The 26,807-nt window shown below is 43.0% G+C and overlaps 1 protein-coding gene across 2 annotated transcripts; it reads right to left on the bottom strand.

Annotated features, from left to right (window-relative positions):
* Positions 1–1,121: 1,121 nt before the first annotated feature.
* On the bottom strand, positions 1,122–26,693 carry sec23a (Sec23 homolog A, coat complex II component). 2 transcript variants are annotated; one of them, XM_030786348.1, is made up of 20 exons: positions 26,605–26,693; positions 25,337–25,579; positions 25,086–25,143; positions 24,897–24,983; positions 24,085–24,321; positions 23,837–23,916; positions 22,786–22,930; positions 22,337–22,495; positions 21,817–21,932; positions 21,277–21,400; positions 21,009–21,089; positions 20,774–20,863; positions 8,554–8,660; positions 7,403–7,556; positions 6,407–6,484; positions 6,099–6,260; positions 3,753–3,839; positions 2,914–3,069; positions 2,220–2,285; positions 1,122–1,654 (listed from the first exon to the last, which is right to left on the bottom strand). In XM_030786348.1, the coding sequence occupies exons 2-20, from the start codon at positions 25,555–25,557 to the stop codon at positions 1,565–1,567; spliced, it is 2,298 nt and encodes a 765-aa protein (XP_030642208.1). In that variant the 5' UTR covers positions 25,558–25,579; positions 26,605–26,693; the 3' UTR covers positions 1,122–1,564. The 2 variants fall into 2 exon arrangements, with proteins under 2 accessions (XP_030642208.1, XP_030642217.1); XM_030786357.1 differs by lacking the exon at positions 26,605–26,693 and adding an exon at positions 26,419–26,507.
* Positions 26,694–26,807: the final 114 nt, after the last annotated feature.

Genomic DNA, 26,807 nt, shown 5'->3' with positions numbered 1-26,807 from the left:
CTACAAAGTGGTTACCTCATGCTCTTACAGTTGGTGTTTAAACTCAGATGAACCATGCTCACACTTTGTATAAAACTAGTGTGAAAACACTGCACTGTTAGAAAAAGAAGATCTTGTAAAGTCCTCTGAGTAATTTGTATTCCAGGGCTGTGCTGAGTAATAATTACTTTGTAATCTGCTGCTCTCCTGTGGTTTCTTTGAGAACAGCCTCTGTGGGTTTTGTTTTGTGCTGTTTTTTTTTTTTTTTTTTTTACAGCCAACAGTTTCAAGGATTAATTCATTTTCCTGTCCTTAAAACGTCATCTTGAGATTTCGCCCTGGTGCATTTTGTCTCATTTACTGGTCTTCAAAAAAATATTTGTTATACAATACTGTTGCATAAAATTGATTTATAAATAGTAACCTCATACCTCATTTACTGTGGGAGGCATTTGTACTGAAGTAGGCAATATTTTAACCACACCACGACACGTTACATATTGCCAAACTTAGATTAAAACAGTTCCCCTCTCTCTCTCTCTCTCCCTCCCTCTCACACACACACACACACACAAAGACAGAGTTTGAGAGCGACAGATACAGAGAAAGACATAGTGGTACGTAGTATGTGGGTGTTAGTTTTTTTTTTTTTTCCCCCTCAACCTACAGCAGCGTGAATTCATTAAAGCTATTCAGAAAGCAGAGAGAGAGAGAAAGAAAGAAAAGGCACATCATTTATGACAGGCGGAGATTTTATTAGAAATATCAGGTATAATAACATATCACTTAGAAACAAAGCATAAATATCACATCATCGGATGGAAAAGAAAAGGCAGCTTTCAAATCCCACAACTCACTCTCTCTCTGTTTCTGCTCGTGTCTGTTTCAGAGAGCACATCTGATGTAGTTCTACAGTGGGTGACAGACACTAAACAGGTCTAAATATAAGTCACTGTTTTTGTGCAGAGGGGTTAGAAGGAGCACTGAAACACTCAACATTTCAACAAGGCTGTGATGCTACATGCTACCAAGCCAGGGAAAATAATCTCTCTCGATCCAGATGCACTTTAATGATACCAGGCATGTTTTTTTTTTCCTACTGCTTAGCATCAGCTTTTTTTGGGGGGGGATTAGTGTCCCCCCCCCAAAAAAATGCTCCCTCTCTCTCTCTCAAAAGAAAAAAAAAAAGAAAAACACCTACTGCCAACTGTGCTGTTAACGAAAGGTTTGGGCTTGAATCTAACAGGAACGCATGATCTGTACTGATGGATATACAACACTTCTGTAGAGGAGAAGCCACTGTCATATAAACCTCTATTATAATGCACAGACTGACTGCTGATGTTTCACTGATCATTACTACAGACTGAGCAGTTACTCAGCACAATCGACATGACAAAAAAAAAAGATGTTTATCTGTATAAAGGGCTTAACGGACATACAATGTAATGACAGAGAGAGGGGGGGACATGGAACATGTTTCGGCGTTAATTCGTTTGGAAGTAATTATGTGGAATCTTGTTGTCTAAGGTGGTTTGATGTGAGGTGAAATGGAAGTGCTGAGCTGGGAGGTTAGCTCAGATTCTTAGGCAGCACTGGACACTGCCAGCTTCTTTAGATGATCCATAAAGACCTGAAGGCTCACGTCGTCAGTCAAAATAGGTGCTCCAGACTCCTGTACAAACACACACGCATATACAGTCAAGTCAACAGAGAGAGAGAGAGAGAGAGAGAGACAGAAGAAGAGACACAGAGAGAAAGAGGGAGAGAGTGGGAGAGAAAGACAGGGAGACAGAAAGAGAGAGAGAGAAAGACAGGGAGACAGAGAGAGAAAGAGAGAGGGAGAAAGAGAAAGAGACAGGGAGACAAAATAGAGAGAAAGAATGATAGAAAGAAAGAAAGAAAGAAAGAAAGAAAGAAAGAAAGAAAGAAAGAGAGAGAGAGCGTGTAACTGAAACAATGGCTATAATTCCACAGCTTATTACTGGGATAAAAATGATCTTTTCTGTCATTTATCATCCGTGGCAGTTTGGCAGAGTGTAGTTTAGCATACATCATTTTGACTGAGTGGGAGCCAGCGTCTCATTTTGCCATGTAATGACCCTCACAGACTCGTGTACCACAGTCAGGCTGGAGATATCTGATAATCACAACACTGCAGGCACAAGAGCATCTGAGTCTAAAACAGTATCCTGAAATGCTCCCCGACACATCAGTTGGAGTATTGACAATTGTCCTACCTGTCCCCAGGCATACATGTTGTTGTGGGTCTGCGAGGGGTTGACTTTTGAGAGCAAAAAGCGAGCCTGGAACAGAGAGAGAGAGAGAGAGAGAGAGAGAGAGAGAGAGAATGAAAACCATGTGATTTGTAAAACTGATCATTTCAAACCTGGGAAGAACCAAAAAAAAACAAAAAAAAACGCTATGACTCATTGATCAGTAGAAAAACAGAGGATGCTCAAGCGTCCCATTATATAGCGGCTGATTAAATCTAATCCCCGTGAAACTCTTTTAATTAGAGTGTCTTCCCAGAACAGCCTCTGTAACACAGAACAGGAGGGGAGCTGGCAGGCTCAGGCTGTGTAACAGAGATCAGGACAGGACATTTGACTTTGAGAAAATTAAGACACATGGGACACTGGTCAAGGCTGTTTCCTCCTCTCTCCTCTGTCTGTCTGTCTGTCTGTCTGTCAGTGGGACTGGGGGGAATGTTCTGTGGCCTGTGCTTGAGTGACTTGGGCAGAAGACCCGGCAGAACTTTTGGAAACTGAGACAGAATGTGAGATAAGGATGGGACTGAAGTCGGGGATTAAGGATAATAACGGAGATTGAGATTAAGCCCGTGGCTGGGATTAGACTGGTTTGACTCAGGAAAAGTTTTTTTTTTGTTTGTTTTTTTTTTATTAATTAATGAATTAACGAATTGTTTTTTACCTGGCTGCCACCGTGCTCAGTGTCGATGTAGCGTGGCATTGGGAAACGGGTGTGGAGGATCTCCTGGGCATCATCCACGGGTGCCTGCAGCAGGTGGCGAAAGTTCTCATACTCAGGCATGTCCTGATAGCCAGCTTTCCTCCACTGAGCCACCGTCTGGAGGTTAGGGAAAAAAGGAGAGGGGGGGGAGGGAGAGAGAGAGAGAGAAAGAGACAGAGTGTGTGAGAGAGAGATGAAAACATTTGAAACGTCATAAATGTTCCCTCACACTCTACACAGCTCTGCTTGTTGGCAGCTTCTTGCTCTTGTAGCATGTTAACACACTTCTGCATTTATCTCTCTCCGGCGCGTACCTGTGAATACAACCCCGCTCTGACTCTCATTCCGAGATTCAACTCCTAGATTACCTGGTTTATGGATGCAAGATATAGGATGGTCATGGCTAATCCTGATTTGATCATGGAAAAGAGAATATTAGGACGCTCCACTGAACTCTAGCAGATAACAGATGGCCAAGCTAACAGATGACAGCATTTGCCCTTGGAGCATATTAACTGAGAGAGAGTGAGAGAGAGAGTGAGAAAGTAAGAGAGAGAGAGAGAGAGAGAGAGAGAGAGAGAGAGAGAGAGTGAGAGAGAGAGAGAAAGAGAGAGAGAGCGAGACAGAGAAGGCCTCGTCAGATTCTCCGAGAAGAAACGCCTGGTCTGAAAGCCAAAGCTTGAACTGAACGTTCCGGAACACTGTAAACTCGACCGATTCCCACGCAGGACTGTCGACTTTTCTGCGGTCAAATGACATGACAGTGTCCTCTGCGACGTGAGCGATGGTCTGTGACTCACCTCGCCGTGGTAAATGAGGATCTGGAAAAAGGTGTCCATCAGCAGGATCCGGTCGGGAAGGATGCTGCTGCTGTCCAGTAACACAGGCTGAAACGGATCAAATAACCCAATAAAAATGACTGTTGCATTTGAAGCCAAAAGGTCCCTAATAACTACATAACTAGTGACTGGCAACAGCGTTTCACTTCAGTCGTTGTACACCACACTCACAGTGGCTGTGTAGGCAGGTACAGCACACTAACACATTAACACAATGTGTGGACCACCAGTAAAACCGTCATTTCAAATTTGATATCTGAAGCCAACTTTGGGTTGGAAGATATTGACTGTTGACCATTTTTTCCCCTTTTCAAAACAAACAACAAAATTGTCCTGTAGTCAGGTAACCATCAGCAGCGAGTGAATCATCGTTTCTGTTGACCACGCTAGAGGATCCGGATGGAACCAAATTAACCCCAGTGTAGTTCAAACACTAATTTGTTTCTTCATTGTGTTGCCAAGTAATGGCTAGACCAATGCTAGAGTGGGCGTGTTATCGTTTCAATTGTTTACAACTACTGCATTTGATAAGCATCCAAACAGATGGCCGTGTGGAAGGGGGAAAAAAAAACAACAACAAAAAAAACTAACCTGCACCACTATTTAACCCAGTTTACTTAACTGCTCTTGTCTTTTATGAGGACATGATGTGATTGGGGGCATTTCTTGGGACTGATATTCTCAAAACTCCCTCAAGAGAATCCAATCACTGATACCGAGAGGCTAAAGCTACTCCGTGAGGAGCGGATCAAAGATCCACCTCGGTCCACTGTCCTCTAAGCTAATTAATCCTGCTTTTTCTTCACAGTTTGAAGAAACAGCACGACTGGACAGCGTGTCTCATCATTAACCGTTTCTTTGATTTATTACTTTTAACACCTAGTTCAGGTTGACGGATCTCTTGAGCTGACGGTTGAATGTGTCAGTTGGGCTATTTCAGATCCACAGTGTGGAGCTTGGATGGACACTCGGTGAGGACGTGGTTGTGATGTGCTTCCACTGAAAACTGGAAGCAAGCCACAAAGTCAGTGTTTGCACTTACAGCCATCTGCCTCAGCAAAAGAGAAAATTACACACTCCACATGTAACACCTAACAGCCAGGAAAAAAAAGAGCGAAAAAAAAAGGAAAAAAAAAAAAAAAAACAGGTGAAACCATTAGGTTCACGTACAAGCGAACACATAGAGAGTTTGATGAACATATTCATACTGACACGCAAGCACGCACACACTCAGGTGCACACACACACACACGCACACACACACGCACGCACGCACGCATACAAACACACGACAGTCCAAAAGCAGATGCAATTCTTGGTCTCCTGGATACCGGTGGTCAATGCCAAGAGAGTTCACTGGAAGGTGACTCATCTTTTGAAAACCATCAGGGTATATAAAAAGGTTTACAAAATCAAAAATAAATAAATAAAAAATCTCCTGATGTACTCAAATGACAAGAGCGGTGGAAAAAGGAATGCGATTCACTAACAAATCGTTTGTTAACTTCTGATAACATAAATGAGACAGTATTACTGTCTGTCGTCGAGAGCAAGAAAAATATCACCGCGACCACACAGGTCAAACCAGACTCATGGCCATGTTTTTTCACTGAGCTCTGTAAGATACACGTGCAGCTTAACTCATGACATCTGCCATTCTATGTAAAATTGGTTGTCTTAAAGTGAATGTGCTCCCTGCATGATGACATTACATGATTCTATGTACTGCTCTATCGCACTTCATAACCGGGGGGGGGGGGGGGGGGGGGGGGGGAGTAATCCATACAGTGTGTGCGTGTGGGGGGTTGGTGAATGAGAGTGAGTGGGCAGGTTGAATAAGAGATGAAGAGATGAATGTGCGAGTGACTGTGAGACTCTGTTGTGCGGTAAAGAAAGAGACGGCGATGGCGGGAGTGAAGAACGGTGCCTCGACACAGTGACGCGGCGCGTAAATAAGGCGTTAAGTGACTGAGTAAATGAAAGAGCGAATGAGTGTGTGACAAAGGGTTTGAATGAGCAAACCGGTGGGCGATTGAGGGTTTGAGTGAGTGCTTGACAGAGTGGTGAGTGTTTAACAGAGAGAGTTGGTGTTTGTCTGACGGAGTGGGTGTTTGGTTGAGTGAACAGCTAAGTGAGGGAGTAGTTAATTGATTGAGAGAGCAGCTGCGTGAGGGAGTGAACGAGTGACTGAATCGGTGGGTGACTGAATGAGTGAGCTGGTGACTGAGTAAGTGAGGGAGTTGGTGAGTGACTGACTGACTGAAGGAGTGAGTGCGTGAGTGAATGAGTGAGCGAATGAGCGCTTACCTCCGGTGGGCCGTTGAAAGAGTAGGCATACAGAATGGGCTGAATCATAATGAGAGACTGAGTTAGATCCTGCCTCATAAACTGGTGTCTGTAGTAGGAGCTCTCATCTGGGCTGTTGTTAAACACTTGCAGGAACGGAGATCTTCTCAGGTGGAACATGAACTGCACAGGAAAGAAAACACTGCACTTCAGCAGACATCGATACGGTTGATGCAATGTTTTCAGGTTAAAAAAAAAAATTATGCTGGAGGAAAAAACAAAACAAAACAAAACAAAACAAAACAAAAAAAACAGGCTTGAACTATTACCTGGGGATAAAGGGAGAATGTCTCAGAGAAACGGAAAGAGTTGGGATCATCTTTGTGGTAATCTCCAAACTTCTGACACTGGAAACCAAAGACACGGAAGCCAAAATAAGCTAAATTACATAATCAGGTTATCTGGGAAGCACTGACAAGAAAAGAATTATTCAGAGTAATGAGAAAGGCAAGCCTCTGGAGTTTCCTAAACAGCCCTGACACAGGAACAGGAGATAGCTAGACAGGCAGATGAGATCAAAAATTAAGCTGGCCACAGCAGCAGCAAAGTCTCCAATCTCATTAAACCATTTTAGAGAAAGTCTTCAGGCCAGTATCCTTTCCAGAAGAGCGTGTGTAATGTACTAAAATTAGGGGTAACAGTAACAGACCTTTACTTTTTGAAAAAACTGAGTAATGAATCATTTTAGGTTAATATCTCTGAATTATGAACATATCAAAATTCATATTACAAGCTGGAAACTCAATATGAGGCTCAGCAACTGTATTACAGAGTAGTTTTTTTTTTCATTATTATTCCATTTCATATCAAAGTTGTCTAAACTTTTCAAGGTGACTGTACATTTTCAAGTATCCCAGAAGGTCCTACTATGCAATGAAACAACATCCTTGAAAATGAAGAGGTAAATGAGTGTCAGCTTTGGTTAAGTTACGTAAATGATCCTATACAGGTGTAATACGTCAACCCTGTTACAGGAACAGCATTCATGGGCACCAGACGTAGGCTTTAAAATGACTCTCAATGGGTTTGTCTATCCTGTTATTCTTGCTCTACAAAAGCTCTAGGTGATTCTTCTTGTTCTAAATCAGGTCTAGAGAGACACTGTGCAAATAGCACAGCACATCACCCTTTTTTTCCTCTCTCTCTTTTTACTATCTAATGCACCACAATCACTACCCTAAAAAAGCCCATTTCTAGTCCAAATTTCCCATGATGGCTTTAATGTGAAAGAGCAGTGAGGTGGGCTGAGGTTCTGGAGCACTCACCAGGCGAATGAGTTGTCTGTCCAGCCAACGCAGGACATCCGGGCCTTCCTCGGACTCGGCCCGGTACACGGCCAGCCGGGCCATGAGGATGGCGGCCGCCTCCTGGTCGAACGAGGCTGCGATGCTCTGGATCTGGGTCTGAGCATCGGCCCAGCTGTGAGGAGTGAGAAAACTGCTGTGTTAGACACTGCTGTGTTTGACTTGGCTGTGTTAGACACGGCTGTGTTTGACTTGGCTGTGTTAGACATGGCTGTGTTAAACACGGCTGTGTTAGACACGGCTGTGTTAGACACGGCTGTGTTAGACATGGCTGTGTTAGACACGGCTGTGTTAGACACGGCTGTGTTAGACATGGCTGTGTTAGACACTGTTGTGTTAAACAAAACCGGCTGCGTCAGACATGGCTGTGTCGGACACTTTTGACCTTCTCTAGACTTTGTTTCGAGCTTCATCAATCTCTCCCGTATCGACAGCTTTCTTTCGGCCTGAATATTAAAAACCCTGTGATGAATGAATGGCGGCCACTCTGGGATGACTTGCTTTTTACCTCAACTATGACAACACTGCAGGGAACAGCCCATAAACTTCTTTTCCATTAGCGTGAAAAGAGACCTCCATCTTTACGTTATTTCGAGGGGGCACATTTCAACAAATGTCATGTTGTGATTGTAAAGGAAAACAAGAATGCTTTGTTTTGCTTTTTTCTTTGGCCCTAGCACGTTGTCATGGAAACTGGATGAGTTTTGTTTCAGATGTAAGATCAGCCAGGATGAGGAGCATAACCTGACATCACAGCCCTGTCAAAGACAAAGATCTAAATGGCCAAACAACTGCATCAGCTTCCAGCACATTCCGTGGTATTAGGCACCTGTGTTGGGCATTGTTCAGATATGAAAAGAAACATAAAAGTGAGGATGGCCTGTAATCAGGACACACTGGACTTGTTTTTTTTTCCCCTCTCCCTATCTCATGTTGTAAAACGCCCATCAACAAATCTGCTCTTCCCAGATAAAAGTTCATGGCAAAAAATATTTGGCAATTTGAGCTCCAGAACAGTTAGAACCAAATCCTCATGAAGGAAACTTTGAAACATTACCCCCCCCCCCAAAAAAGGGAGAAATTTTCGATGCAAGGTTAGGAGGTGTACTTACTTTCTGGCGATAGTGGTGACACGGATGCGTCTCTGCCCGCTGGAGTGCTGGTACTGGGTGACGTACTGGATGGCCCCGCGACCCCCCTGTGGAATGGGGGCATTATGCTGTAAAACAGAGAGAGAGTCGGCGAGCGCTTTAGCTTCGTGGAAGACTGGTCAACATCCTGTGACATGACACGCTATTCAGAACAACCATTCAAAATATAATGTCTTTTTATTGAGCCATAAATTAAGTCAAGAAATAACGTCTGAGAGCAAAGTCTAAGCAGAGCTTGTGACCGAATTAGATATCGGCTGGTTCTTGCCCATGTTCCATCAGGAAAATTCCAGACTTCTTCCTGACTTTATCTTCTAGACTTCTAGGGTCAATTTCCCTGCTATTGTAAACCTCCATTTCTTTTTGTCATTCACAGGGTTGGTATGAGGTCCTGGCCAGTCATTGTATGCCCATTAGATAACAATATGATTCAATCACGAAACCGCAAGAGTGCTTTGATAAACATTTTCCATTACTTTTAATTGAAGGAAATACTGATAAACCTTCCTGGTAAACAGGTCTGTCCAGCGAAACGTATTGTCGATATGCATACTCAGCAAATACAAGATAAAGAAAAATTACACATATACATACACGTAGATACCACATATGCTGTTCTAGGCATTGCTAAAACAAAGAGAGGGAGACACAGGGGAGTGGGAAGTTGCGACATCCTTTTTAAAACTAAAAATAACTGTTCAAGTGGTGTTTTAAACACAGAAACTCTACTGTTTTTGTCAGTTGCTAGCAGCAACAACACCACGCTGTGTAGCAAATTATAGTCAAAATGCAATACAATACCCAGTAGGGCTACCAGAGTAACAAAATCTCAAAACTCTCTGGAAACTACACATAGATGCTTCACAGAAAAACGTGAAAACGGAAGATACAAAACCTATATTCACGTCTTAAAAAATGAAAAACAATCCTCACAATATATGGAACTGAATTAGGCAAATAATTACAAACCATAAGTAAGAACCAGAGTAATACACCAAAGTAAATACCTGCCAAAATATACCTTCACCCTGCCTATTCAAATTCAGTTTCAGGTTCCTATTTCTAAATTTCTGTTCAGTTACACTTTTTATACTTCAGCTACCTTTTTTTCTGTTTCTCTGTCATATTTCAAAAAACCTCTTGGCTTTTTCTCCCCTTTGCTCCTTTTCTGGAGACATTTGATTCGGGAAGTACGGAGAGTTCATCAGTGGGCTTGGCTCCTGTGTCAGTTCATCTGCTGAGGATAGAAGAGCTTTGATATCAGTCCCCAGCCCCCCCCCCCCCCCTTTTACTTTCAGCTGCTCTGCCTCCTCCCGCACGGCTTCTTCTGTTTGTCATCATTCTTCACCCCCTCCGGCTTTGGTGGGGGGGGGGGGGGGGGGGTACAGTACCTCTTCTCTTACAGGGCCAGCAGATTTGAGGAGCTCTTTTGTCATGCCTACGTTGGTCAGCCTGCCCACACTGTGGAGGTGGTCTACAGTCACCCCCTGGGCCACCAAAGCTTTTCCTTTTATGTTTTCAACAAAAAATGAACTTGTTTCTTGAGAATCTTCCCCCCCCCCCAGTGATGCTTGAACATGTAATATTAACACAATTGTTTTTCATCTCTTTGCATACTTCTGGAAACTGTTGAAACGTTTCCGGAAGAGAAACGGTTTACCGAGCTTAGAAGAGTGCGCCAAGTCTACAGTCTTCTGCTGAAAGCCACTCTGAGGTATCCTCGCTTGAAATAAAGACTCGACTTGTCTTCGAACGGAGAGGATCCCTTCACGTTTGTGCCTCTTTATTTGTAAAGCATTAGAGACATAATCCAGAGGCAAGACTTTAAGCTGTTTCTCACACTGGTCAGGGGAGTCTTTGTCTTTCAGTGGATCCAGCCATGCCAGGTTCCTCACAAGTATATACCGCAAGAGGACAATCCACCAGCAGCCTTTCCACAGCTCTGGGGGGGGGGGGGGGGCTTGGTTTCACATTTAACCTCAAAAGCTGCATCAGAGATTTTCTTTCACCCGCTCAGCAGTTTGAAACGTTTATGCACAACAAATCCTATGATACCCATGGATCTTTGTGGTTTGAAGGTTCACTGAAATGTATTGTGAATAGCTTTGCTGGTGTCTTCTGCCTGCTGGGTATCATCATTGACAGAGTTGCTGTAAGTAAGTGTATTACAGTATTAAACGGAGCAACGGCAGTAAAAAGTAGGAGGGGCAAATTCCTTTGATATTTGATTGGGAATAACTGGAACTCCTGTGCAATGGAGAGGAATATACTGGTTTTTATCAAAAACAGAAGGAAAAAAAAAAACAAAAAGGTCAAAACGGGCATGTTTGATAGTTTCAAATGATTTGTTTTTTTTTGGAGGGGCACTTCTCCTCCAGTGATAGGAGACTTAAGTCAGAAAGGGTGGCCAGATCTAAACTGCTCTCTGGAGGACTGTGGTATTTTCTAGCCACCTGTGTTGGCAATGCTGCCATAGGAAAGCGCTAGAACCTGTCGTCTTGGAGAAATCCTCCCATCTGGCTGGGCTGTCTTTAAAGGGCTATTTAAGTAAGCTTAGACTGTATTCTATAGCCCAGCTAGTTACGCTGCAGTCTGCTTTAAATGTCTTATGCATTATATGAGGTTCACAAATTTCTATGCAAAGAAATCTGCATCCAGCTTGCTCTTCAATATATTTGGAGAGTGTCAAAAAGTTTCCAGCATGAGGTCCACAACTTTGTGTTAAGAAATCTGCATCCAATCTGCTCTTCAATATCTTTGGAGAGTGTGTTAAAAAGTTTCCAGCTAACAATTGACCGTTGTACAACTTTGTTCACTCCCACTGTGTCACAAATGCTAAGCAGATTCGGGCACAAGTCATCTGCACATGCATATTCAAGGAAATGGGAATTTCAATATCTTGTGCTGGCTTGTGCATCATCCCAGATGCGAATATGGACATCGAGAACAACTGACACTTCAAATCACAGCGTTTGAAGAACCTGTGCTTTTCAATCAAATCCAGTGTTCCACCACCGTGGCAGAGAAAACTTCTCGCCCAATGAATAAGTTCCTCACTGTAGAACTGCAGTATATGTGCCAGAGTTAACATGTGAGGACAAAAGGAGATGTATAACACGAAAGGCCGCAGTCGTCAGACTGCCTAAACTCTGTGTGTGTGTGTGTGTGTGTGTGTCTGTCAGGGTAAAACAGAGTTATGGCTTTTGATGTGGGCAGAAACGCTTCACAACGTTCTCACAGCCATACACGGGCAGAGGATGACACACAGGCACACTCTTTACTGTAATACTGACAGGATTTTTTTTGCTGTGTTATTTTCTCACGGCCAACCAAAATTGAGTGACAAAATATGACTTAATGGTCCCATTCTGGAGCCCTGTTAGCTGTGGATAAAGACACACACAACTCACTTCAGTTGGGGCTGAGGGCCACATAGGTCAAAATTTTATTTTAAGGGGGCCAGACCAAACAAACATCCAATCACTCAACATTACTAGTTCACTTTAATCATCTTTTCTGGACTGCTAATATGAACACAGTAGACGAAAAGGTTATTACCGCTCTGTATTGCTACAGAAATCTATTGTAATAAACACTGTGCAAAGAAATGTACTGTTAAAGTTCCTTGTTTGACAGTGCTTATCCTTAATAGGCTACTGACTGATAAACAATACATATCTCAGGCTACTGCCCACTCAGACTGCTGACTGAAAAATAAAGCTCTCCTCAGGGAGACACCAATGAAGGAGTCAGTGAGGGAGATTCATGGGTTCAGATTACTTCTTAGGACTCCCTGACAGTCTCTGATATCTTTTGACCTTGATCAGCTCATCAAGGTAAGATGTGAGCCCTGGAGCCGTGGCAACTCTCCTAATCCTATTCAAGCATCTGTGTGTCAGGCCAGAGTGCAAATTTTTAACTTATTGATGTTTATTCCTGAAAATGCTTGCTCGCAATTGTAGCTACTTCCAAACATGCCTGAACTCACGGAGATAAAGGCCGTCAGCGTTGCATACGCTGGTCCAAGATTAAAAAGCCTACAGACCTACGTGACCAATTTCGTCCTTCAACACAGAATTGCACTCCAAGGCAATGAATTCCATTTGCAGCTCCACTTGCACATCAACCAGGCTGACAGTGAGTGGTGTGTTTTTTCAGACGAAGTCGGTTCAGGACTTGAAAATGCTGCTGAAACTCAGTCTTCAGTTCCTGTTATTTTGATCTCGTATTGATCCATGATGTCATCGCTGCCTGCGCTTTCAACGTCTCTCGGCGAGAGGAAATAACAGAGAAATAACAGCGTCTCCGCAAGTTGCGTCTCCCACAGGTTTTGGTCTCCGCTGAAATGCACGGACGCCGGAGCTTTTGAGAGCAATCAAGCGTTCAGAACTCACAAACGCAAGATCCTAAATCCAGATCACCCAATTCAGTCACCGCTTTCCCCTCTCCTTTCATGAGCAGTCCATTTTTTATACGCACTTCATAAAGACACTTGAATGCACAGTACAGCTCACCAGCTGAACAACCTCTCTTCTGTATGGCAGGGTAAAACATAGTTAACTTTGCGCGAACTCAACTGGCCGTAGGCGCATCCCGTTGCACGGATAACATTGACTGTTTTGATAACCGCCCTCATCACGCGGTCCATTTTATACAATTCACAGCACGATGATTTTCGATGTACAATGCAATGAAAAGCCAAGAATTCCTTACCTCCACTTAATTTGACTTTTTCTCAGAATGTGACAACAACCCCTGCTTTCTTCCCACACACTAATGATCCCAATCCACTCAAAGCTTGACCAAGGATCAAACCAAACCCATGAAAATTCCACTAGCAGTAGTTTATGTCCACCATAAGTATTAATTCACTAAACCCTTTGGTGACATTAAATATTCACCAACACCTCTGATGAAAACTGCAAGCTGAGACACATCCGTAACGTCAGTCCTCACACTAATTCCAATGGAATAAATAAATGTCTTCTCTTTCTCCCTCGATCGCCGGTCCAAGTCTTGCGCTAATGCTCTGAACCCATCTAGGTGGCTCGTCTTTACATACTCATATTAGAAAAAGCCTGTCACTTAATGGACATATCACTTCAACTGCTTTCAAAACGCATGTTTCAATGAAGTCCCCTCCAGAATATGGCTTCGATGCTGAATGTAATTTCAATGGCTAGCCTTCACAACTGCAATCTTCATCTCATGACAACGAGTGAAAACAGATTGTTGCTCTTTAAGAGCTGCAATTAAATTGTTTACCTTGCCTGTCCATAGCTGCCCCTGTATATTTCTCATGTTTTTGTTTTTTTGTTTTTTTTTTTTTAAATCATGACTAGTTTCATAGTCCCATTGAATATTAAATTCTGTGGGAGCAGCCACTTGCTAGGAGCTAATTAAGCAAATGGGTTAGTGGTTTATTTCTCAGAAAAATATACGCCAGCGTCCATTTCTCCTGGAACATTTTGCATCCGTTATCCACCTTAAGTAAACAGTCTATGTAACGACACGTTCACTATGGCTACTAAGACTCGGAGAAGACAGCAAGCAGAGCCGGGAATGGACCTCGAGTAGACAAATTGCCGATGCACTCTCTTAGTTGAACAGGTTTTTTTTTTTTTTCCTCTCCATATTTGACTCACCATTCCTCAGCTGAACCAAACCATTAGTCAGGGCATATCCGGCTCGTGGGCTGTATGTTTTGCACCCCAGCATTACGCATCCAGAATTTAAAGCAGCACATGTTGTGTTTGCCTGTGAATAATATACAGTCGGTCACTTTTCACAGCTACTTTAAGCTAACAGCCCTCCTGTCGTTAATTCACCAAAATCTAACCTTTCCATATCAGTGCATGAGTTGTGATGACGTTGTTCATGGTCTGGTGAAATCTGAAAAAAAACCCCAAAAAACAGGCCTCTCACTTGCCATAAGCGGCACACTGTTCTTGCCCCCCCCCCTCGTATGGCTTGGGACAGCAGCTTCTTCTCATACTGAAAATGTCATATGACTTTACAGAATGCTCGTCTACCTGTCACTGAATCCTTCGACGACCGGTTGTATTTTAAGAGCCAACTCACAGATAAAACCTGCGATTTCCCATTTCTTCAATTAAATATGCAAACATTTGCCACAGTGTATAAGTGTCATTACCGCTGCAGGAGCTCTACAAACAACTCGCTGTTTCATCTTCCTCAAAACACATAGACATGCGTGTGCAAAGTAGAAAGAACTGCAAGCAGGCCATCAAAAGCTGGTCGATTACCTGCTTTATTAATGAAAACACGGACATAATTTTTTCTATTTATTAGCAATCAACAAAAGCCTAATTTAAGCTTGGGTGTGGAAATAAAAAAAAAATATATTTCCCATACTGTTGATTGTTGTTTTCTCCTTACTTCCATCACTTTCAAGATCTGGAAATAAATAAGATCATTTTGTAAATTTTTCCAAACTGTCGAGATCTACACAAGAGCCCTACAGAATCAGACTGCATTATGACTGAAGAAGTAGACTGAATTACGGACGCATGAAATCAGTCATAATCAGTCTTACTGGACCGAAGCGACTGAAGAATATGGTCAAGGAGAAAATATACGTTTCACCAGAGCCATTCAAGTACGCTTGTTAAAAGTTTAACATAATAAAACTCACGAAGTAGAGAATGTGATTCACAAAGCGTTACACAACGCAGACATGCATCCACACGGTGCTGACAGCTCTGGGGAACGTAACTGTTTAGCACTGTGTGTTTCTTTGGGGGGGGGGGGGGGCTTCCTCAGGGTCCCCTACATTACTGCTCACTGATAGTCAGACTGAAAGGCACCTGTGTAGTTGAGGCCACAGTAGTCTGTCTAAACAGAGCTAATCAGTTTGTGGAGTGAAAAGGTGAGGTGGGCAGCCTCTCGAATATCAGAGGGAGACGGTGACTGCTACCATGCAAGGAGGACACTTAGGAATGTTTGCTGGTAAGCAGGCGTTCCGAAGTTTGGGAGAAAATGCGGTTGAAAAGAAGAAAAAGACATCTAAACTGACAATTAGGCTGGCACTGAACAGTTGGGGGGGTGGTGGGGGGATTTCAGCAAAAAACACATGACAGTGTATCCAAAAACGGAAAAACAACAGAATATAATTGGGGACCAGCTTAGTTGAGTAAAGGCAATAATTAACGATTAAGGCTTAAACTGATTTATCTAAAGCCATGCCTCTTGCCAATTACCCCTACAACACTTGAGTGCAAAATGGCTTATTAACTTGGCGGTAGCCATTACGGGAGAGGATATTGAACCTCAGGCTTGTGTTTGATGAGCAGCCCTGCTCCCCGCCTCTCTCTGCCCTCTGTGTCCACAGTCTCTCGACTCTCCAAATGTTAGATGCTTTATTTACGCCACTAAAGTGACTGGTGCACTTGGCGTAGTTTTGTTGCTTGAACAGCGTGTTTGTTTAGCTTAACCAGGTGGGCCTGTGATGCTAAGCAGAGGTGATGATGGAGCCTTGGTAGGTGGGGGGGGGGGGGGGGTTAGCTTGCTCCCTCCCCCCCACGGAGATGAGTGCATTGTAAACTTGCGACTTAACTGTGGCTTCCAGTTCTGCTTCTCAGCATGACGCCGGCAAATTCATAACAGCAACAGGTCCCTTGAGCCTTCACACACGACACAGGGTAACGTGACTTTCTTTCCTGGACGCATAAGGAGAGCACACGACACATACCGATGGCTCACTTCGGCGCAAACGCGTGTATGTTTGTGCTGCTCCTGATAACGGCTCTAAATGCCTGCGATCAGACGCCAGTGTAAATGTGACTTGGAAAAGTTGCTCTGCCGGTCAGCAGGATGTCGTCGACGGCGTTGGTCTTTGCCGTGCTCATGGTCGTCTCCAGCCTTTGCTCCGTGTGCGGGAACATTGTTCTTCTCTTTGTGGTGCTGCTGAATAAAAGCCTGAGGACTGAGACCTGGACACTCACCCTCAGCTTCTGCCTCAGCGACCTGGCTCTGGGTCTCCTCATCATCCCCTTTGGAGCCCATAACAGCTTGTTTCGGCCGGAGGGCTACGCCAGCGACAGTATCCTGTGCAGGGGGAGCGCCTTCCTTTTCCTCCTGCTCCAGTTGGCCTCCATCCACTCCCTCACCTGGGCCACCATAGACAAGTTCACAGAGATCTGCTTTGCCCTCAGTTACGCCTCCATCTTCACGGCCAGGAGGACCAGGGTCGTCCTAGCACTGGTGTGGCTCTACTGCATCCTCAATGCAGCCTTCCCGTTGCTGGGTTTCGGTAGCTACGGTTACAGCCGCAGCAGGTTTATCTGTGCACCCAGCTTCGAGCCCTCCTGTACAGGCTTCAACATGCTTTTCGTGGTGGTGGGAATCATTGTGCCCATCCTACTCATGTGTTTCATGTACGGATACATTGTGTACATTGCGAGGAAACAAGTGCGAAGGGGAACGTTTGTGTGCAACGAGCAGCACTGTTTTTATGTGCCTGCCAATAATTACTTCAAGAGCTCTATCGTCATGGTTGCGACAATTGGTAAGTGAAGCTTCATATTAACAAAACCAGTTTGACACGTTAAACAACCGTCATGATCAAATGAAAAAGTTATTTGCATGTGTATGGACAGATAGCGTCTGTTTGTTAAAATTAGATAGTGCTTCTTTATTGGGGCATTAGCCAGTTGGATATTTAAATGTAATGACAAGTTCCTAGCTCCGTCATCTGTCATCCGGACAGACCAGCCACTGTGAGCACATGAAGAAGTCATTTTTCGCGGCAAATATAAACAAAAGCTCATTTACAGCAGAGTGCTGGGTAAACAACATTAAAAAGTCATTTTAAAGGTTGTGTCAAACAGTCCAACAGGCTAGAAGCTTCAAGACAGTTTTTTGTGTGTGTGTGTGTGTGTGTTTTTTTTTTTTTTTGCGTGACAGACTCAGAGATATTGCGACAATTCGAGGCTGAATCATAAGCTCCTTAACAACCAGTCATAATGTGACATGTCACTGAGATATGAAATGCAGATAATATTTGGTTCCATGGCTAATGAAATATGTCTGGGGACCTAATCATTAACAGGTGTAAATGATCTCTCTCTGGCTGTTTGCAGTGTGCCTGCTCGTGTGTTGGTTGCCATACATTGTCATCTGCTTCTACGAGACGCTGACGGGACACGAGAGCCCAGACGCTGCCTCAGCAGTGGCTACCTGGCTTGTGCTCTTCACCTCTGCCCTTAACCCCTGGATCAATTCCATGACCCAGACGTAAACAAGCACGCACACACACGCGCGCGCACACACGGACAAGCACATTCCCCTTATTCAAATAACGTGGATATAACAATCAACTACCTGCATATTAGTGCAAATAATAATTTATACACCTAACTGACCAAGAAACATTTTGGCACTTCTTTAGGTTTAGCAATAACATGCACGTTTTTGTTTAAAAGAGTGTTAAAACTTGTGGGGACTTGCAAAAAATGGAGTTCAGATGTTCATTAACTTATAAGAGCACTGTAGTCCTTGTAATCTCTGAAAAACATACAACAAAACACAGGCAAGCCCCGAATGAAATGCATCCTCGCTCTGTGGGTGTGATGCTGCCTTCAAGTCCAATTTATGGTTCACTCCTATCCCTAGCCTTGTGCACTCAAACAGGGTTTAAAGAAGTTGTACCCTTTAACACAGCTGATCTTTAGAGTCAGAATTGCATCATGTTTTGTTTGTTTGTTTGTTTTTGGCCGGCTAATGAGCAATGCCTCTGGGCACAAACACTTACAAGGGCTTTGAAACGTCTAACAGCATTTATACATACGTGCATACATAAACAACTGTTCTCAGTACAGATATTAAACAGAAGTGAAATCCTGGATAAGCTCAAAAGAACATCTCCAATTACAATATTATTTAAAAACAGGCAAGCAAGCCAAGGACATAGTATTTATTTACAGTCTGTAAATGCATATCTCTCAGATAGTACTGCGTGGCAGTAACAAGACTGTGTGGGTGTTAAATTATGCATTTTTTTCCCCCCCAACATCCCTTAGGAGATACAGAACAGCTCTACGCAGAAGCCTAAGCAAAATACAACAGATGTTTGGGCATCCTCGGAAGAACTCTCTCCCACAAGGCACGACAATAAAGCCAGAGAACCAGAATCCCAGTTGCCCTGTGGCTACGCCCAGTGCCCCTCCAGCCCCGTACACCAACAGCCTTTCAACAGGACACTGCGTGGAGCTCAAGCCAGCTTCACACTGACTGAACTACGTGAGTTCAAATGGAACTAAATACCAGGATTTCCACCTTTTTTCATTTTCCCCCCGGTTACCTTTGATGGTCTCCCTCTAACCAGTCGACGGCCTCAGTTTACGAGACTGACTAATTTCATTTACTCTCCGGGAACTACAACATTTTTACCAGTATGTGGAAGAAGTGGTTCTCTCTGGGTACGCTTGTGGGTTCTCCTAAAAGGCGCATAATATGTTTGGATGAGATCGCCACTCGTACGTCAATGCCTGTGACAGAGTGTCCATCAGTCAGACTGTCACACTGGCAAAAACAGCCACCCAAGAGCCGACACAGCCAACTGTTTTTCCCCCCGGACTCCCTGTCACAGTTTATAATCACAGCAAAAACCCTGATGCCCGGACACAGGACGCACTTTTCACCGAGAGACAATGCCTTAACTGAGTGCGCCTCCCAAAAAGACCCTTTCTGACCACAGGAACCATGGTTTAATGGCACCCATTTATACTGCCAGACTTCATCTGCACCATCAAACTATACAGCACAACAGATGTCTACAGGTGTAGAACAGAAAGTGTTTCTTAATTCCCAGAAAAACATAAAGACATGTTATGAGAGAATCAAAGAGATTGACTAAGTATGACCTTGAATTTCTCCAACCTATGGTACTCAAACAAAACACAATGATTTAGATGTGAGCAAATGCCTGCAGTTGCCATTAAGTGGCCTAATAGTAACCTTTTTGAACTGGGGAACCATTTCAACGCTACACTTACCAAAAGGAAGACACATCTGAGAAAATACGCGAGCAGATTTCCTATGAAAACTGAATCCAGAGGTCAACCAATTTTAATTTATTTTCAAAGAGCTCATGTTGATTACGTTTGCTCATAATCTCCGGTTGATGAAATGCATTTTTTATTGCTTTATCTATTCTGTGCAACTGTAACATTCGTAATAAACGCCAGTAAAGTTCAGATCAACTGTGACTGAAATGGTACATTTCTTCCGTCATGATCTGAAACGTCCATTACTGGATCGGGTCTGGAATTCTACGTGGAAATCTGAAGAGCTTGGAGCCGTGCGCATACGTTCTTTCTCAGATTTTGTTCTGCCGTGAGTTAATTGAGTCTGACTGGTTGATTTATGTCGTAGTCTCAAACACGTTCAAAAGAGGTCAACCAAGAGAGAGCGCGAACATTGTGTGTGCTTTTTCTCTCTGGGTCTGATAAGAGAAAAGAGGAGACGAGAGAGGAATCAAAGGAGAACGACTAAAGATAAAATGTTTCACCGTCTAAATTTGGTTTGGACTCTAAATTAATTAGCTCGCTTTGAAGCGACAGGTTTTCTGTCGCATAACCACAATCAATCAATTTAGTGATGTTTATCAGAATAATTAACTGTGGGTAAAAACTGTAGAGTGCTTACAACGGAAAGATTGGCGGGACTGGGAATCATGTCCAAATTGAAAAAGTGTTTTCCGGAATATCTGAACGATACTCCTTCCAGTTTCATTTGTATAAACAACCTACGACAGTTAGATCCATTCCTGCTCTGGTTGCCTTTAGCAATTAACACCCTGCAAACAAATTGGAGCATTTCTTGAAAAATACTGCCATCTAGTGGACAGGGTCTCATTCCAAAGGACCACATAAGAATGTTGTGACTAAATCCCTACAGATGCACTGACCCTCATCCTGTGGAACATAACAGAAATCCATCCTGGCTCCTAGCTAAATCTGTTTTTGACAACTCTCAATAGGACGCAAAGAGAGAGAATGAGAAAGATTTCAACAACATCACTCTGAATTTCTCCAAATGAATGGCGATGAAAAAGAATTTGGATTTTGACGGGCATAAAAGACTCAACATGAGCAGAAAAGAGAAACTTGTTTTGTGATATGAAACATAGTTTGTTATGAAAAGTTTTATTCATTCTTACCTGGTTCACAACTTCAAAGTAGATGGCAAGTGTAGTGTTAGGATCGAGCCCACAGATTTTCCATTGGCAGGTGCCCCCAGTTCCTATTTCCTGTAAACAAGACAGGCAGTCCCAGTCCATCAGAGTTTTACACACACACACACACACACACACACACACACACACACTCTGACATAACCATGATAACAACTAGACGACCAAACACTGGTTAGTGAAAAATAAAGACAAGCCTCACGTTTTCCGACACACAAGGGCCTTTGGCGTTCAGGGACACGCATGGACCAATAGCTCCTGAAATCTTGATCTCTCTTGAAGTCTGAAATAAAATTGATCAGGTTTTTATATTTTGTTGAAATGCGAACATTTTTTTTGAACAACTGAACAGTGATCATAAGAGTTAGAACATCTACTGCCTCCAAACAGCATTTGAATTAGGAGGAAACAAATAATTGGTTGCGTGTCTTTTAAAAGCAGACTAGGACGAAACTATATTGCAATTTTACCTTAATCTCAAGAGTGCCAGCAAAAGCCATCTTGAAGGCTCCTTGCACATCCTTGGTGAAGACTCTCTGGAAGGTTTGCTTGAACAGCGACGTGTTAAATGAGTCTGCCATCACCATGTAGCCTCTATAACAGCATTCACAGAAAGACATCAAACTACTTGCTCAGAGGACAATCGAAACTAAGGTCAGCCACCTTCAATCAGTGTCATCACAGAAACAAAATGTTCATTCATGTCATACAGTTAAAGACTGTAACCATGAAAGCAAGCCATTCTTTCATTAACAGGAGCAATAAGGACCTTAAGTCGCACTAAGCTTTTAGAACAATACTGTGATATGAGTGGGGTTTTTTCATGGTTTAAGTCTGAACTCTGCCCCCCAGTGTGATCAAATCACCAAATTTCATAATGTTATTGCTTTTTTTTTGTTATTTTTTTTTTTGTCCTAAACAGACTAGAGTATATTCTTAAGTGCCCGTGTCATCCTACGTCAAAGGACACAACCAGAGAGGGCATAACCCAACATCCTGAGCTCTCTTACCCAGTGTAATTAGTGCAACACTTCATCTCCAGAAGTCCAGTCTGGTCCAGGGCACAGGCATAGATGTCGATGATGTGGCCATTGGCGGCAGCACGGTTTGCCAGAGCCTCGTAGTGCTATAAAAGGCAATAATGTCGCAGAGTGAACATTCAAGTCAAAACAAATGTACAAACAGCCCAGACGGGTTTCAAACAAAGAAGGATTTTTAAGCTGGCAGGAGAGTCTAGGCTGTCCATCAGTGATATTTCTTAGCTGTTTCTCCTTGGACTTTTGCCGCAGGTTTTGGGCTAACTGAAAAATCTAGCTTAGCTGAGCACCACCCCCCGGATTACTTTATTCACACACTCAGGCCAAGAAGCTTCTTAGAGGAGCCAGTTCTTCAAGCCAGGACTCGTATTAGAAGTTTCCAGAATGTTTCCATCCCAGATAGATAATTGATAAAGCCGTCTATGAATAATGAGGCCAAGCAACCAAACTAGGCTAAGCCGCAGATAGACCGGCCTCATTAGTGGAGGCTTACTTTGGTAGCTTTCTTCATGAATTTGGCATTGTCTTTCTCAATGTCGTGCCAAGAGCGGATAGGGGTCTTCAGCTCATCTCCCACTACCATGCCTGGGCCCTGTGTGGCTGGCCCACCAATGAACGTCATGATACGAGCTCCTGTGTTGGGGAACGTGCACTACAAAGAGAGAAAAATTAAACATTTAAAAAAAAAAAAAAATTACAGAGAGTAATTGGACTGTTTTTCTTTTCTCTTCTCCCAAGGTCATTCTACAGATGTAATCCAAAAATTATCCCAGTTACCTGGTCTATAAGCATTTACTGTTAATCTTCACAAAATAACTGAAAAATAACTAACGCTGTGGGAGGCATGGGCTATTAAATGTAAGCCGTGTATTACATCAATGCAAATGCAAATGCAAATACATTAACATGGCAGTATGGAAAGGTATTAATACTGCAACTTACTTCCAGCAGGCCTACGGCGATAGACAAGGCCACTCCTAATGAGCGCAGGGGTCTTTTGCCCTGCGTGACAGGCCAGGGGTCTCTCTGCAGTTCCCCGAGAAGATCTGTGAGGTTCATGTCAATCTTTTGCACTGGCTGCAGGAACCTGACCGACACAACACAACACAGGTGGAGGGGTCAGGTGAATGACAGGATCCTTCCACACAGCCAGAGCCCTCAGGTTACGACTTTGAGGAACTAGTCACATTTCATCAAAAAGATACACAAGGCTGTTCCTCTGGTACTTTGTATGAGTAAAATCAAAAAAAAAAAAAAAAAAGCAAAGCCATTGATTGGTGTATGCATTTGTTGTGGTTCAATTAATGATTTTTCTTCCTGCAAATTAGCCCACAGCATTGCGACAAACGGCAGTGAGTAGAATAAAATGTGAAACGAAATCAATTGAGAATACACAGGCAAACATGAGCACCAGAAAAAAATCCCAGTGATTCTGCATCATTTACTCAAGTCATTTAACATTAGGGAGCGAAACCCTAAAATTAATCCATGTGGATTATATCCACGTCATCAGTATGGATTACAGGTTGGAACACATTTAGAAACATGCATTCCCTATGAAGAAGACCCTGAGGGCAAAGATCCTTTATGTGGAATGAACTGTCAAATGAATTCCCATCATGTACGTTTTTCATAATGGGTGAAATAGCTTCTCAAGTCAGTTCTTTCTGCAGAACTTCTCTCTGTCATGGTGTAATATCTTGTGCTGCAGTAGTGGTCTTATTGCACATGGCAAAAGATAAACTCATAAATATGTAAGAGATGTCTATCTGTTCTCCACCTATGGTAATTCAAAGGACAAACAGTACATCACTGTTTGGTCCAAACACATTTATAAACATCCAGATTTTTTTTTTATGAAACTTATTGCTGATAACGTAAGGCTTTTCTGATCTCTTCCACTCATATTTAAACAGTACACATTTGCGTCATTGAAAAGTGACCTAAGGAGACCTATAACTTGTTAAAAGTAAACCATGCTATGACAGCTTACCTGTTAGACGGGGCAGCCTGTGGCCCCTGTGGGCCCCGCCCTTGCTGTGCAGCAGCCGGCTTGGCTAACCCAAGCATTTCCTGCGGAAAGCAGGTGCAAAATTAACAATGCTGTGGCTATTAAAAACATTCACTTAAAAAAACAAAACAAACAAACAAACAAACAAACAAACAAACAACAAAAAAAAAAACACATTAAAACATTATTCCACTGAGTCAACTAAGTTGCATGCTATTAAGGAGCGTTACCTGCAGCTGTTTGGCGCTAAGGTCTTTAGTTCCTCTGAAGACATAGCTTTTGGAGATGCCCTCACACCCCAGCTCATGGACCTGGATCATGCGTCCGAAGGTGATGAGGCCCACCAGGGCAGTGGGGGGCAGCAAACTCAGAGACATCTGCAGAGACTCCTTCAGAGCCTGGAGATCCTCATCCTCCATACAGGTGTCCACCACGTACAAAAAGTTCAGTGGCATCTGGGGACCCCTCTACATTGATCACACATGGATACACACAAAAGTCACTGTTATTCAGCGTTACTGTTAAAACACTCAAAGCACCAACTTCTATATTATTACTGACAGTTTGCAATATGTAGGGGAGTGAGGGGGGGGATGCCACCCCCCCCTTTTTAGCAAAATGACCAAAATGCATCCCCCTTGTTAACCTGCCATCCCCCTATACACTCTATAGACTAGTGTCAGTGACCATTGGGGCATCCCCTCTGTTAAAAAATAACAAATGACCTACTGATCACTTATGCCTTAGATGTACACATGGTTAATATCATCTTAGAGTCACTGAATCATTAAATTTACATTACATTTATTTGTTATGCAGACGCTTTTACACAAAACGACTTCCAAGACAGGCAGAAAACAAACCAAGCACATAGCCATTAAGGAGCTGTCTGTTACATCATGCTGTAATTACCTTTAATACAACAGATAATGTTAACGTTATTGATACTGAGCCTTAAATAATGATGACATTAATAGTTACAGATTTGCATTATCTGCAATAAATGTTGAATGCTGTTCAATTTGCATCCAGGGAACTTTACCTGAACGACATATTCTATAGTGGAGAACTGTGGAAGCAGCTCTGCTGGTTGGTTGACTTCAGATATTCCAGCGTATGTGGGTGGAAACTGGGACAGAATTTACATGTTAGTTCCAGTGTAGGTGAAAAGCACTTCAATGGGAAAAAATGAGTTATTCACCCAACAGCAAACTATTACAGCAAACTTTACCTGGTTTCTTTGATAACAGAAGTTGCAAGCCCATAGTTTAGCTCTATAATCCACTTGGCTACCAGAGGAAGAGAAAAAAAAAAAATAAGGGGGGTATTAAGGACAGGGGTACACAAAATCCAGGTCAGATACAACAATACACATTAACAAATACCAGAACTGTTGAAGATCTTAAAATTCTTCAGCATATCCAAAGCAAAGAAATTATGGATAAATGTATTTTTTTTAATAAATTATCCTGATTAACCTACCACAGTGGATTGAGAACAGCACGGCAAGTAGCTCGACTACACAGCACCGGCTCGTACTGGATTGGGGGGAGGTCTGGCCGTTCTTTCAGAGGCGTGAAGAGAGATGCAACAGGGACCACCATTCGCGTGGCCTCCAGTCGGCTGGAAGGCCACACATTCCAGCTGAAACGTACGCCATCTCTATCCTCATTCTGCTGAATGAACTCCTGGAAGGTTGCCATGGCACCCTCTGGGAACTACGGGCTGTATGTAAGGAGATGATCGATCAGGATAATGTAACGGAGTGTACATCTATATGCGGAAAACTATCAGAAAGAAGGTATATTAGTGATGGCATTTCGTCAGACTAGTGAGTCAGGATTCCTTTTCTTGACTGCCCTATTTACCTTAATCACCCTTTGAACTTTGCACAACGGTTCGGTGTACGTTGTATCAAAAGCGATAAACATGTATGCATACACCTGGTTACGGGTAATATCTGAACAAATATAGACACAAAATGACTAAACGTGAAAATATGTATTACATTATCAGTGGCACAAGTATTTCAGTAAACTACGACAAAGTAAATCAACGCAAGCCTCTTAATAAACGGCGAAGTCATTCTGTAATCTTTCGGTGCAATTAACTCAGACCGAGCAAATAACTTCACAGCCAAAATCTGGGTGACTAGGTTGGCTAGAGTGACTGGCTCCAAGAGCTGGCTAAGTCATCTTGTCTATATATATCATGGCATAACTTACCCAAATTATCGATTTATTACTGATAAATTAATTACCTGTATAGCCAATAAAATAGATTTATGCAACAGAAAACTGCCATATATTGCTACAACTCTATGTAATCGCGAATACACTCATGACCCATCTAACTTAGCTAGCACAGTTAGCTAGCTAGGGTTAGCTTAACTGCACCACAAGCAAGCAAACCGGCTGGCTAACATAATTCTAATACTCACAAGCCCGTTACATACATTAACTGAGCGACTATTTACCAGTTGACATAAGTAAGTAGCCAGACCCTATACCGGCTCAATGACTTGCCACAATTCACCAGTAAATGGTTCGCCAGAAGGCGAATACCTCTATGTAGCTAAACCAGACGGACTTCAATTAATTCTTCGCAGCGTCCACACGGCAAAAGGTTCGTTAACCACTTGTTGGCAATTAAATGTTCGAATACACATTCAAACCCAGTGTAATCAAATAACTCCTTGATATGAGTAAACATTAACCACCTTAGGTAAATAGACAATGTATTATCCGTACCTGTAAAGCTGTGATTGTTTCAACACTACCTCCACTGACAGCACCCCTGCTCACGGCCGGGACTTAGCTACAACCAATCGTTGACGTAGCAAACAATATGGCTGCGATGGACACTGCCACGTCAAGAGGAGGTGGTGAAAAGTTTTTAATCCCCTTCCAAAAATTTTTAGGGTACTTCCGTCACAGGCGAGACCAAAAACTCC

This window comes from Chanos chanos, chromosome 1, assembly GCF_902362185.1.
Source record: "Chanos chanos chromosome 1, fChaCha1.1, whole genome shotgun sequence".
NCBI lineage: Eukaryota > Metazoa > Chordata > Actinopteri > Gonorynchiformes > Chanidae > Chanos > Chanos chanos.
This window is presented reverse-complemented; position numbering and strand designations above follow the sequence as displayed.